The 13,671-nt window shown below is 40.7% G+C and overlaps 1 protein-coding gene across 5 annotated transcripts in view; it reads right to left on the reverse strand.

Annotated features, from left to right (window-relative positions):
- Positions 1-13,598, reverse strand: part of PIWIL2 (piwi like RNA-mediated gene silencing 2) — a 76,535-nt gene extending 62,937 nt beyond the window's left edge. For 2 of the 5 annotated variants that reach the window (XM_072796343.1, XM_072796342.1), the window contains exons 1-10: positions 13,415-13,439; positions 12,036-12,272; positions 9,524-9,611; positions 9,243-9,381; positions 8,534-8,749; positions 7,841-7,951; positions 4,392-4,509; positions 3,765-3,889; positions 2,869-2,949; positions 2,458-2,571 (exon numbers count right to left, since the gene is read on the reverse strand). In XM_072796343.1, the coding sequence (XP_072652444.1) occupies positions 2,458-2,571; positions 2,869-2,949; positions 3,765-3,889; positions 4,392-4,509; positions 7,841-7,951; positions 8,534-8,749; positions 9,243-9,381; positions 9,524-9,611; positions 12,036-12,224 (1,181 nt within the window). In that variant the 5' untranslated portion in view covers positions 12,225-12,272; positions 13,415-13,439. Of the gene's footprint in view, positions 1-2,457; positions 2,572-2,868; positions 2,950-3,764; positions 3,890-4,391; positions 4,510-7,840; positions 7,952-8,533; positions 8,750-9,242; positions 9,382-9,523; positions 9,612-12,035; positions 12,273-13,414 lie in introns of all 5 variants that reach the window. The other 3 variants (XM_072796344.1, XM_072796346.1, XM_072796345.1) reach the window with 3 other exon arrangements.
- Between the last annotated feature and the right edge of the window lie 73 nt (positions 13,599-13,671).

The raw sequence follows: 13,671 nt of genomic DNA on the forward strand, positions 1-13,671 counted from the left end.
ATGAAATATTCAGAAATAAATTCAAGTATTTTAACATACGATAAAGAGAGGGATTTAAATAAAAAAACAAAAGGTTTTCACTAAGTTGTGTGATAGTTCCAAGGCAATCAATATGATCCTAATATCACATCAAAATAAAATCCAGAAGGTTTAAAACACTGGAAAAAATAAAACATAAGTTAGATCTAAGAAGAAAAGCAAAGCAGAGACTATAAAGAATCAGTGCACTTGAAGACATCTACTCTTATTTAACAAATATTCTTAACACTTACTACATGCTAGGAATCAACTAGAGCTGGATGTACTGTGAGAAAAAGAGACATGGCCCCACCATCAAGGAGAGATAGTCTAGGAAAGATAGAATAAATAATTACAAATTCACCCAAAAAAGTGTGCCATCTTCAACCTCTCTTTATCTCATACCCCACATTCAGCCAGGAAACTTATTAAGCACTACTTTCAAAATATATCCAGGAGCCAACCACTTCTCTTCACCTCCACTGCTGCCATCTTCATGCCTCCACTGGATTCCTGGTTGGTCTCCCCATTTCTATTCCCATCTTGCCAAGTTCCTCCTCCACAGGGCAACAGGAGGGATCCTTTTACAACTCAAGCCACGTCATCTCCCTCCTCAGCTCTAAGTCCTACACTTCACTTTAAAAGCTAAAATCTCCTTATAATAGCCTTACAAAGCTCTATACTATTATCTCCTCCATCTTCTCCATACTTCCACTTGCTCTTGCCTTGCTCTGCTCGCTCTGCTCTAGCCACCCTGGCTTCCCTAATACTCCTTGAATGAGCCAGGTATATTTCTATCTTTTAAAGGCTTTTACCCAGGCAGTCCCTCTGCCAACAAGTCCCTTCACCCATATATTCACCTGGCTAACTCACTCATCTGAGAGTGTTGGGCTTGAATTAACTTGACCACTCTATTTAAAAGTACAGCTCTCCACCTTCCCCTACCCCACCTCTGGTACTCCTGATCTCTCCTAGTCTATGTTCTACTTTTTCTTCCTTCCAAAGTTCTCAACACTTGTAGTATGCTATACGATTCACTTATCATGTTTATTATTTATTGTTTATGTACCCAACTATAGTACAAACTCTTGAGAAGAGGGATCTTTGTTACGTTAACTTATATGTCCCAAGACTCTGGTATACAATGGAAGCTCAATAAATGCATGTTGAAAGAATCAATTTATCAGGTAAGCAAAGATTTATAAGCCTGATAACACCTAGCAGTTGTATGCAGCTGGTAGAAAAATGAACTGAGTGTTCTAGAAGATAATTTGTCAATATATAAGTATATTATAGCAAATATTTTTTGAAGTCTTTAAAATGTTCACCCTTTTTATTAAGTAATTCCACTTCTAAGCACATAGCCTTTAAAAAAGAATCAGTGATGGACACAGATTTATCTATAAAATGGGATTTCAAAAAAAAATAAATAAAATAAAGTGGGATTTCATGAAGCCATTACAAATTAATCACATCTATATTTACTACAGTAAATAATTTACTACAGTAACACATTCACTTCTTTTTAGATTTATTTATTCCATTGACAGAGAAAGAGAGCATGTGTGCAAGTACTTGAAGTGGAGGAGGGGCAGTGGGAGAGGTAGAGGTAGAGAAAGAAATCCTCAGACTCTGCCCTGAGCACAAAACCCGACAAGGGACTCCAGTCCATGACCCTGAGATCACAACCTGAGCCAAATCAAGAGTCAGATGCTTAACCAATTGCGCCACCCAGGAGCCCTGAGGAGGAATTGTATTAACTCTCTAAAAAAAACTTGGTTTAATACACACACACCCTGAGTTTTTGTTTAAATGTGTTACTATAGAGGCATTTGGGTGGCTCTTGGTTTCTGCTCAGATGGTGATCTCAGGGACATGAGATTGAGCCCTGAATTGGGCTCCTCACATAGGGTGGAGCCTCCTTGAGGATTTTTCTCTCCCTCTTCCTCTGCCCCTCCTGCTCATAAGTGCACACATGCATGTGCACACACACATACTCTAAATAAATAAAATAAATCTTTTTTTGAAAAAAAAAAGAAACAATTCCTGGGGTGCCTGGGTGGGTCAGTCAGTTAAGCATCTGCCTTTGGCTCAGGTTATGATCCCAGGATCCTGGGATACAGCCCGCATGGCATCACGCTTCCTGCTTAGTGGGGAGCCTGCTTCTCCCTCTCCCTCTGTTGTTCCCCCTGCATGTGCTGTCAAATAAAGAAATAAAATCTCTGTCGAATAAAAAAACAAACAAACCCCAATTCCTCCTCAAAGTACAGTAGGTCTCTATTCATATGCTATCCCAGCAAGACTTATATACATTCAGTATTCTTAATCTGTTCTACAATTTAAAACCTAAACAGAACAATGGTCAATCTGTATTCAGCTATCACTGAACTTTTCAGAAAATTGCTAGCTTGTTAAAAATAGATCCCACAATTCACTCACATGACATCTAGAACCGAATCATTCCGAATGACCTTATGGGAGACATCAGCTAGGAGAAAAAGACCTCCATCTGTCCTTCGGATGCTAGCTGCGTAGCCTGGCCAGATCTGCAACCTGAAGAGACAGGTGAGCTTTACCTTAGGGTTCTAAAAGGACCACAGATACTTCCATGCCCCTATTTGAAACAATAGAGCAAATACGGCCCCCCTGCATAGTAACAGTGAGAAAGCACCATGAAACAAAATAAATCAACATCATTGTGAACCTACTAAAACAATAACTATGGAACAAGTTTAACTGATAAATTGTATTCACAATCATAAAATACTGTTGAGATTTCTGTACTACATATGGTAATCACAATGAAAAATTTCTTTCCAGAACATTTGAAAGGAAGAGACCACCACTGACCTGTGTTGCTGCAGTACCATAGCACTTGTAGGGTCATAAAAGTTTCTCCCCACAAGCTTCATATCTAAAAGTTTCATTACCCTGAAATAAAGAGCAAAAATGGGTCTTCTAAAGAAAAATAAAAAAAAATTCAAGCTCTATTACTCTTAGCTATATCTTCCTTTTGAAGCCTAACGTCCCAAAATCTTTGGTGTCTTTTGCACAACATAGCTTTTATGCTGAGAACACCATTGCAAATAAATAAATAATCAAAGCATTTATCTTGAGGTATATACAACTGACAACAACTGGCCTTATTTACAAAGGTAACCAAAAACTTATTTCCCAGGTTCAATTTACATTATTTTTCACCATTAACTAAAAAGAATTGAAAAAAGTCGATTCCTGTTTGTAAAGATCAGTCTGGAATAGGAAGTTATATGTTTGTTCCTGGCAGTTCAGCTTACTAGGCAGAAATTAGGTTCTGTATTTCGTTTAAAAAGAGGTGATATAGGAGTAAATTTTATGAAAATTTGAGTCTTATAGAAAGTTAAAAAAATATGAGCTATCTGAATCCAAAAAAATCAAGGGACCTGGAAAAAAAATTCTTCCAGCAAAATTTTTGCAGGCTGCCACTTTGAGTAGCCCCATCAGTAACACCATTAAATTATGCAATATAACCTCTGCTTTTAAAGTTCCTGAATGATTCAAAGGAACCCATCCAGCCACCCTTCATTATACCTAAATCTGGAGAATCACCTGACATAATTTTTTAGTAAGTTAGCCTCAATACCATCCATTTATTTATTAAATATTTCCAAACTCATCTTTATATATGTGTTGTATAATACCATCCAAGCTTCTTGAAGAACATGGTTACATATTTAAGACAGAGATTAAATAAGCTGTTTTCTCACCGACGGAAAACAACATTGTAGAAAGGAATGCACAAGTCAGAACAGGGCTCCAGGGTCTTTGTCAATTGAATCTTAATGTTGATATCTGCGCCATCAGTTTTCCTTTGACTTTTTAGCTCAAGAACCTAACAAATAAATATATTCAAGTAAAAAAAAAGACAAAACTGTCAAGCCCTCATCTAATCCAACTGTGTTCTAGAAAACACTAAAATATCTTAAATATATTTTCTACTTTCCCCTGACTTTGCTGCCCACACTAGGCAAAATCATAGCATGACAACTAGGATTTAAGAAAGGATTTGGTAAGAGGACTGACTAGCAACAGATCTCTTTGCATGCTGAAACCTAAAACCATTCTCTGTCACTGAGGTCAAAGGCTTCCAACCACTCTTCCTCTCTGAGAAGCAACTTCTTGAAGAATTCAAATGAAAAAGTTTCTTAAAAAAAAAAAAAAAGAAAAAAAAAGAAAAAGTTTCTTAATTTGACATTTGTTATTGAAAAGCCTGTCTTTCCTCTAAGAATAGGAAAGTACAACTCAAACATCAGGAGGTCTATGATTTCCTACCACTCAAAACACCAAAACACTCTTAGGTTTCATTCCAAAATATATTTCCTATTTGGTCTCACTTGTTGAAGTTTAATAGGCAGATAGAGAATGGATCCATCAAAAGCAGTAACGTTTCCGGTGACAGCTTGATGGTCCTTCAACATGCCAAACCTCATGCTTTTGCACTCCACATTGGGGCTAGAAAACAATAAAGAGGATTTTACTTCAATTTGTTCAAATGGCAGTCTTTACTATCCCTGTGTAATAGGTTTGTTAGAGTCACTTGTAACTACTGCTCCATCTAGTGGTCATATTAAAAATTCAAATATACCTGACTATAAGAGGAATTTCAACCCAAGAATACCTGCCCATAGAAAAAAAAAACTCGTAATTTCACCACCCAAAGACAATTGCTTTAACATGTCCAGATTTTAGACAAGAGGGTCAGAACATCTTTTCAGTAAAGGATAGCAATTTTTTTAGGCTTTACAGACCATATAGTCTCTGCTACAACTACTCAACTTGGCCAACACACACTAAAGCAGCATGGACAATATGTAAACCAATGAACCTGGTTATGTTCCAGTAAAACTTTATTATAAAACAGGCAGTGGGCCAGATCTGCCCTCCAGGACAGCCGTAGTTTGTCAATCATTGCTCTAGAGTCTGCAAAAATACACACATTAAAAATAATTTTTTTAAAAAAGGATTTTACTCCAACTTTTCACCTGTGGCAATGCAATTTCTACTTTTTATTGACTCACTGTCTCAAATATTACACCTTTGAAAAGCTCCAGTAGCTACTTAGTACAATGACTGTCCCGTTTCATATCAATAATATACAATGTTGGTGTACAACTGGAAAGCTTAAACAAATCTAAGGTTAATATACGGTATGTTCAAGCACATGACAAAAGATGAAAAAATCAAGTGGTAATCCAATATAGCTGTCCCAAAACTAAACATTCATATATTAATATCACATTTCAAAATGCTTCTGCAGGGGCACCTGAGTGGCTGAGTGGTTGAGCATCTATTTGCCTTTTGCTCAGGTCATGATCCTGGGGTTCTGGGATTGAGTCTTGCTTTGGGCTCCTCACGGGGAGCCTGCTTCTCAACCTCTGCCTCTGTTTCTGCCTCTTTCTCTGTGTCTCTCATGAATAAAAATTCAAAAACAAAAAACAAAATGCTTCTCCAAAAAATTTACCTACATGAATGACACTATGCCCTAAACATAGTATTTAAAATTGTTTTTCTGGACTTTCTTCACTTAATAAAGGAAGCCACAAGATGACCAGTTCACTGTAATAAATCTCAGTACCCTCTCAATGGCCTGGCTAGCTCTTTATACTGTGGCTTCAAAGGTCCGTATCTACCATCTTGAAATTTATAGAATCCATGTCTTCTCCACTGTCCAGTCAATGCAGAGACTTCTGAGGACTCACATTCCTTTCTGCTTCATTAACATTTGTCAATCCATTTCCAGAGAAAGAGTTCTTCCCTCTCATTATGCTCATCCATTTCTCTTCCAGTTCCAGAGCAGGCCCATTCCCACTACCCTCCCTTCTTAGGGTATAATTTCACCCTCTTTTTTAGCTTCTCTTCACCTGCCACATGTGCTCAGTTTTAAAGCAATCCTACTACTCTATTTAATTATCATTTCATTTCTCATCCTCTTACCCACTTTTTATTTTTATTGTTTCATAATTTCTAGTAAGTCTTTTCTTTAAATTTTATTTTTTTATTCATGAGAGACACAGAGAAAGAGAGGCAGAGACACAGGCAGAGGGAGAAGCAGGCTCCATGCAGGGAGCCTGACATGGGAACTCAATCCCAGGTCTCCAGGATCACACTCTGAGCTGAAGGCAGCGCTAAACTGCTGAACCACCCAGGCGGCCCCCCCACTTTTTAAATAAGTAGCCAAGGGCAATCCCAGTGGTGCAGCGGTTTAGGGACCCCTGCAGCTCAGGGCGTGATCCTGGAGACCCTGGATCATGTCCCACATCAGGCTCTCTGCATGGTGCCTGCTTCTCCCTCTGCCTGTGTCTCTGCCTCTCTCTCTGTGTCTCTATGAATAAATAAATAAAACCTTTTTAAAAATCTAGTTATAAATAAGTAGCCAATTCACTAGCTATTTCCCATGGCCTGTGCTCACCTTGGTTCCTTTAGTCTAGTTTTTTCTCCATAACTCCAATAAAGCTACTAGAAAATCAAGAGTGCTCTTCAAAGTAAATTCAGTAACTTTTTTTCCTGTGGCTGAAGTCAACTACCTCCTCGTTCAAAGGAGCCCTTCCTTTGGTCTTTATAACCTGTCTTCAGGGTATTTCCCCCTTAACTGTTCCTTTCTTTCACTCCATTTATTTCTCTTATACCAATTAGCAGCTGTGTTCCAAAAATTCAGCCTTCCATCCTCCTATTTTCTCTTCAAAGACACTCCAAAACACATATTCGTTTTCGCAATTCCAGCTAATAACCTCTAGCTAATGACTCTCCTGAGATTTTAAGCAGGCTCTACACCCAGTGTAGAGCCCAACACAGGGCTTGAACTCACAACCCTGAGATCAAGACCTGAGCTGAGATCAAGACCTGAGCTGAGATCAAGAATTGGACACTTCACCATCTGTGCCACCCAGCACTCCCTTCCTGAGATTTGAAAAGAACACAAACATGAATTATTAATTTTTAAGAAGTATGAGAAACCCTGAAGTTATTGATATAAAATTATTCATAGTATGAGACTTAGGCAAGAGGGATCCAGGTTTTGTGGGATGTGGGTCTTATACCAGCGGTGGGGAAGAGTCTCTCTTTAAGAAGAGAAATGCAAAATTACAAAGTAAGTTAAAAGACTATGGAAGCGGGACACCTGGGTGGCTCAGCGGTTGAGCATCTGCCTTTGGCTCAGGGTGTGATCCCAGAACCCAGGGATCGAATCCCACATCATGCTCTCTGCATGGAGCCTGCTTCTCCCTCTGCTTTGTCTCTGTCTCTCTGTCTCTCCTGAATAAATAAAAAAATCTTAAAAAAAAAAAAAAAAGATTATGGAAGGGGTCTGTGCATGTAAAAGGCCCGAACTTTAAGCTTCATCAATTTCACAGTAAATCCACCTTGCAAGTGCTTAAAATGGCACCTAATAAGTTAAAATCTGAAGTAGTGAAATAATGTTAACGTTAACAAGTAATGTTTGTTTGTTTTTAATTTTATTTATTTATTCATGAGAGAGAGAGAGAGAGAGGGGCAGAGTCACAGGCAGAGAAAGAAGCAGGTTCCATGCAGGGAGCCTGACATGGGACTCGATCCTGGGTCTCCAGGATCAGGCCCTGGGCTGAAGGCGGCACTAAACCACTGAGCCACCTGGGCTGCCCCTGCAAATAATGTTAACCTTAAAATTATCACAAGGATCTGAGTTTGCACATTATCGTGGGGGGATGTTCATTAGGAATCACACAGAAAAATATTCAGTTATTCCAGGGAAACGATTTCATTACTGTTCTCTAAGAAGTAAATACAGAGAAAAAAAAGTTGTGAATACCTGAAGGTCACATGATATTGATAAACTGCTTCATTATGACACTGTATTTTGATAAGGTTCAATCCTAAAGATTGAGGTGTTCCTTTTGAGCCCTGCTTCACAAAAACCTCTCTGGAAAATAAAAGTAGGCACATATAACAAAAACAAATGCAAGCAACTCATGCTACAAAATAATAAGAAAGAAAAAAACACTGGGGGAAGTAATATTTTACACTTAGCTTACACAAGTTACACGAAAGCAAGCTTTGAAGGCTAGAAGCTAAAATCTTAGCAATCTCTAATTAGAGAAGCAAGATCACCCTTTTTGCCCTGGTTAATATCAACGGAATAATTGAGGCCAGCTAACTAAAACACAAAAATTAGTTCCAATAAGAAAGATGAACTGCTGCAATATCTTTCCTAGACTATTTCCTAATCTTCGATGAGTCAAAAAACTGGCTATGTCTGAATTGAGAAGGAAATGAAAAATCATTTGAGTTCATTCCCTGGTACGTATTATTTAACCCATCAACCCCATTTCACTTCATCAGGCATTGTCCCACCCCCTTGTCATTTTCCCCCCTGGCAAAAACCAAACAACAAAACAAACAAGCCTGCAGTACCCACCACCCACAAAGGAGTTTAGATGCAACAGAAACAGTGCTTATGATTTTATGAGGTCTCCTCCCACATCATTACCAAGTAGAGACTTACTTTTCCTTATGTTCCTTATGTTCCACAGCCCCAAGTAGAGAGTGATCCAGAGAGTGCGGTGAGGATGGCGGCAGAGGTGGTGGTGATGATAGCTGGGAAGGATCTCGACAAGTCAGGCTGATAGCACCAGGAGCCTTGTGTACTCCTCTGCCTAAACCACCAGCTGCTCTTCCCAAAGATAATAAAGATGTATTCGAATTCCCTCTTCCAAGCATTCTGAAATGTTGAAAAGAAGCAAATCGGGCCTTTCTCAACCATGCTTCTATCTATACCCCATCTAAATGATTTCTCCAAGTCTACATTCTTTTCCTGAAGGAGTCAGCAAAAGGGACCCAAACCTTGGGATTTTTTCCAGATCCAAATATGCCTACATGACTCATTTGCTAATTGTTACTAATACTGATTTTCAGGGCCAATTTCCTCAGCAGAATTGAGGTGGAAGAGTGAGTCAGCCAGGTTGTGAACCACCACAATCAGGTTAACTTATCAGGGCAAATGAGAGTTGTAAACTGCCCAGTGGAGAACTACTTTTACCCATTTCCAAGGACTGACTGGATCAGTGGCTGCTGATTATTCTGGGGAAAATACCCACTCTTTAGTATAAAACCATGCATTGTTTATAATATGATCCTTTTCAGAGTTTCTCTTTGGTTTTATAAAGACATTTCATCTGAATTTGACACTTACCCTAGAAGGCAACTTTACCCACCTATTCCAACCAACACAGGCCTCTGCCATCTTGCTATCCCCAGCTGCCAACACAGAAGGATCCGCAAAAGTGGAATGGGGTTCTTCTTTGTCCTTGCGTACCATACTGGCAGACAAGCCTCGACCTAAAATGCCTCTACCTGAATGGAAGGGCCAAAACCCAACTATAACTGTGAGTTGAAAATGTTGTATAGTACACTTATTTTTCTGAAGATAAACTATAAATTTAAGAACAAAGCAATCATACATACATACTATACTTTGAATTAGTTTTCCACATACCTGATGGAGGCATTTCCCGTTTCAGAGGGGCCCGGGACACAGTTTCAAGGCCCAGTCCTCGGAACATAGACACGAAACCTACAGATTCCTATGAAAGTCAAAGGGTAGAGTTATCTGAAAATATATTTTGACAGTTATTCTAAGATATAGAATATATTTCTAAAATGAAATAAGTGTTATTTCAATGACTGGAAGTGACACACATTCTGTAACACATATAGTGAAATGTTTTTTTTAAAAAAAACATTGTTTTTTGTTTTTTTAAAGATTTTATTTTTTTTTTTCACGAGAGACACAGAGACAGAAACACAGGCAGAGAGAGAAGCAGGCTTCCATGCAGGGAGCCTGACGTGGGACTCGATCCCGGGATCCCAGGATCACGCCCTGGGCTGAAGGCAGACGCTCAACAACTGAGCCACCCAGGTGTCCCTAGTGAAGTGTTTAAGAAGACATAATAAAGATGTTTATAACAAGACACCCAGAAACACTGAAGGTTTTCTTTTTTTTTTAAAGATTTTATTTATTTATTTATTCACAAGAGATACACACACAGAGAGAGGCAGAGACACAGGCAGCGGGAGAAGCAGGCTCTACGCAGGGAGTCTGACGTGGGACTCAATCCCAGGATTCCAGGATCATGCCCTGGGCCAAAGGCAGGCTCTAAACCGTTGAGCCACCCAAGGATTCTCCACTGACGGTTTTCATAAAGTATTGGTAACTAAAATCATCTTTGAATTCTATACACGTTATAAGAATAAAGGATAAAAATACCTCATAAAAATTATTTAATTAGATTACGGGGGTGCCCAGAGGGAGAGGGATAGAGAGAACCTCAGACTCCACGCCCAGCACAGAGCCCAATATGGGGCTCTATCTCACAACCCTGAGATGACCTGAGCTGAAATCAAGAGTCGGATGCTTAACAAACTGAGCCACCCAGATGCCCCTTTAAGTAGCTTTAATAGGGACGCCTGGGTGGTTCAGTGGTTGAGCGTCTGCCTTTGGCTCAGGGTGTTATCCTAGAGTCCCAGGATCGAGTCCTGAATCAGGCTCCCTGCATGGAGTCTGCTTCTCCTCCCTCTGCCTGTGTCTCTGCCTCTCTATCTTGTGAATAAAATCTTTAAAAAAAAAGTAGTTTTAATAAATACTTTTAAGACTTATAACTATGTCATATTAGGTTTTTTTTTTTTTTTTAATTTTTATTTATTTATGATAGTCACACACACAGAGAGAGAGAGAGAGGCAGAGACACAGGCAGAGGGAGAAGCAGGCTCCATGCAGGGAGCCCGACGTGGGATTCGATCCCGGGTCTCCAGGATCGCGCCCTGGGCCAAAGGCAGGCGCTAAACCGCTGCGCCACCCAGGGATCCCCATATTAGGTTTTTAAGCATACATACAGGTATAGTCCCTGCTTGGTGTACAGAGTAACAAAGTATAACTTTTCTTATTTGTTTCCTATATACAGAAGGTAAGAGGGAACACATATACTAGTTAATAAATTTTCAGAAAATTGGACCATTTAAAAGTATCTGAGATTTGGGTTTTTAAAAACAACCTCCAACAAAACTTGCAACTGTCTTCCTGTGGAAGTCTTGAAAGTTTACTGGTGTTATGCCAGTTAGAGCTGTCACATACAGACTTATGCAAGCCATCCAAGCATAACATAATGTCCTTTTTCTTTCTGCCTACACAACATTACATTTGACACTGTCTACTCCACTTCAAAAGTTTTTTTTTTTTTTTTTTTTTTATGATAGTCACAGAGAGAGAGAGAGAGAGAGAGAAAGAGAGAGGCAGAGACACAGGCAGAGGGAGAAGCAGGCTCCATGCACCGGGAGCCCGACGTGGAATTCGATCCCGGGTCTCCAGGACCTCGCCCTGGGCCAAAGGCAGGCGCTAAACCGCTGCGCCACCCAGGGATCCCCTGTCTACTCCACTTCAAATGGTCATAACTGCATTATCAGGTTCTTCCTCTATTTGCTAACTTTTATTCTTTGAGATTTCTTAATTATAGACAATTACCATTCTTAAAACTACTATATAATTATGAGATTAACAATGTACATACATGCAAATGTACACACATTAGAAGCAATAGCTGAAAATATTTTTAAGATTTGAGCAAAGAGCCCTCTAAAAGGAAACTTAACAAGCTGCTAATACCACAGAGCCAAACCCAGTGTGAAAATCTAAACACTTAGAACACAAAGCTGTATCTTCAAACCTGTCATTTATGTATACATGTATATTTATATCTATGGAAACTAGAAGACTGAGGATACCCAAGCCTATCTAGCATTTTTTATGAGGTACTTTTTCTAAACTCACAACTCCAGTATTTGAAATATATGTCCAAAATGCAATTACCAAGAAAAACAAAAACAAAATCCAACCAACCAAAAAAACCCAAACCTTTCTTTTTCCCATATGGGGCTTCATAGTTATTTGAAATATTTTATTTCCTCTGATGATAAGCTATATGTTGCTACTGTGCATCCAGACATGATCTTACCCTTTGTGCTGGCCCACTCTGTTTGCTTGGTTCCCCTGGCTTTCCAAACACATGGCCTCTGCCTGCAGGTCCTGCCCTGCCCAGAGCTGAGTCCAAAGGTTTAGGAGCTTGTGGCCAAGGGCCTGGCATCCGTACACACTGAGATGGGTGCACAGAAGAGCCCCTGAAGGGTGGTCGGACAGGATCCATTGAAAGGCCGCAGAGGATACGGGTGTCGATCCTGTTCTGATGAATTACCTGCCAGTATTTCATAAAGATTAAAAAGATCCCCAATTGTTTTCCTTTTCCTTCAAGACAGACCCACAAAGCATTAAAAATATAGTTCCCTTATGTCAGACCAGTAATACAACCAGCTTCCTACATCGTATTCACTTCAAAAGCTCTATTTAGCCTAGAACATCCTAAACACTTTCCAACAGCAAGCAATATTTACTTAATGATTTAAATAAATATATATAAATATATATTATAATGTGTACTATTACAAATATTATAAATATGAATATTTATTAAATGAATGTTATTTAATTATTTTAAATCTTAAATAAGTGATTAACTATTAAATATTATTTAATTAAAATTTAAATAATTATTAGATATTATTACTTATATTTGATATAAATAAAATTTATTTGTTCTTTTTTTTAATAAATAAAATTTAAATGTTGAACTAGACTATCCTCTTTCACACAAAAATGGTAGGCTATGCCTCCCTACCCTAAAGGCTACAAGAGTTCTCTCCTTGAGTTTGTTTCAACTCCTTTTGGGTTAGCCTGACCTTTCTGCTCTCACTTCTTCGCAGCACCACCCAAGGAATCCGAGGTCGCCCTGGGGCATGCTGAGAGGCGCCGTAACCCCCTGCCAGTTAGAGGAGCTCCGCCATGGGGCCCCTTTCTCCACTCCTCCCTCATCACTTCTGTGGATTCAGGCCCCTCCTCCAGAAGGCCCTCCCTTAACGTGCACCTCCTCCTCTGGATTAGTTAGCCTAAAGCTGGCTGCCTGGAAGGTGCCACGGAAGAGGGCGTGGGCCCCGCGGGCCTGACCACAAGGGAGGCCCCTCAAGGCACATCAGACCCCCGCCCCACCCCCACCCCCGCCACCCCGAAGGCGAGCCCCCAAACCAACAGCCCTGCAGCGGCTCCCACCCACCCACCGTGCCCGTCCAAACCACTCTCCCGTTCACTCAGACCCAGCAGGCGGGGCCTCTCTCCCTGGGCCGCCACCTTCCCACCTTCTCTCCAGGTCCTGCGCTGCTCCTCCACACACCAGGCCTCAAATAACGACTTCCCGCCCCCGCCCCGGCCCCACCCCGGGTCCACAGACCCTCACGCCTGAGGTGAGGGGTGAGGAGGAGGGGGGTGGGGAAGGACGGTCCGCACCGGGCCGTAAGGTGACCCGCTCGCCACTCGGCCTGCAACTGGGCTACCTGGGCCTCCCTGGCCTTCCAAACCTCCGCCCGGTCCACACGGCGGGCTCCAGTCGTCGCCCGGCTCCGCGGCGCCCCGGGAGAACACGGCGCTCAACAGCATCCGGCACGCCAAGTGGCCCACATGCTTCAGACCAATTTCCGGTCCTCTCGCGAGGCCTTGAGGGCTGACCCCATTGGCCAGACAAAATGCCACTCACGGGATGCAGC

The sequence above is a fragment of the Canis lupus genome, chromosome 24, assembly GCF_048164855.1.
Source record: "Canis lupus baileyi chromosome 24, mCanLup2.hap1, whole genome shotgun sequence".
Classification (NCBI taxonomy): Eukaryota; Metazoa; Chordata; class Mammalia; order Carnivora; family Canidae; genus Canis; species Canis lupus.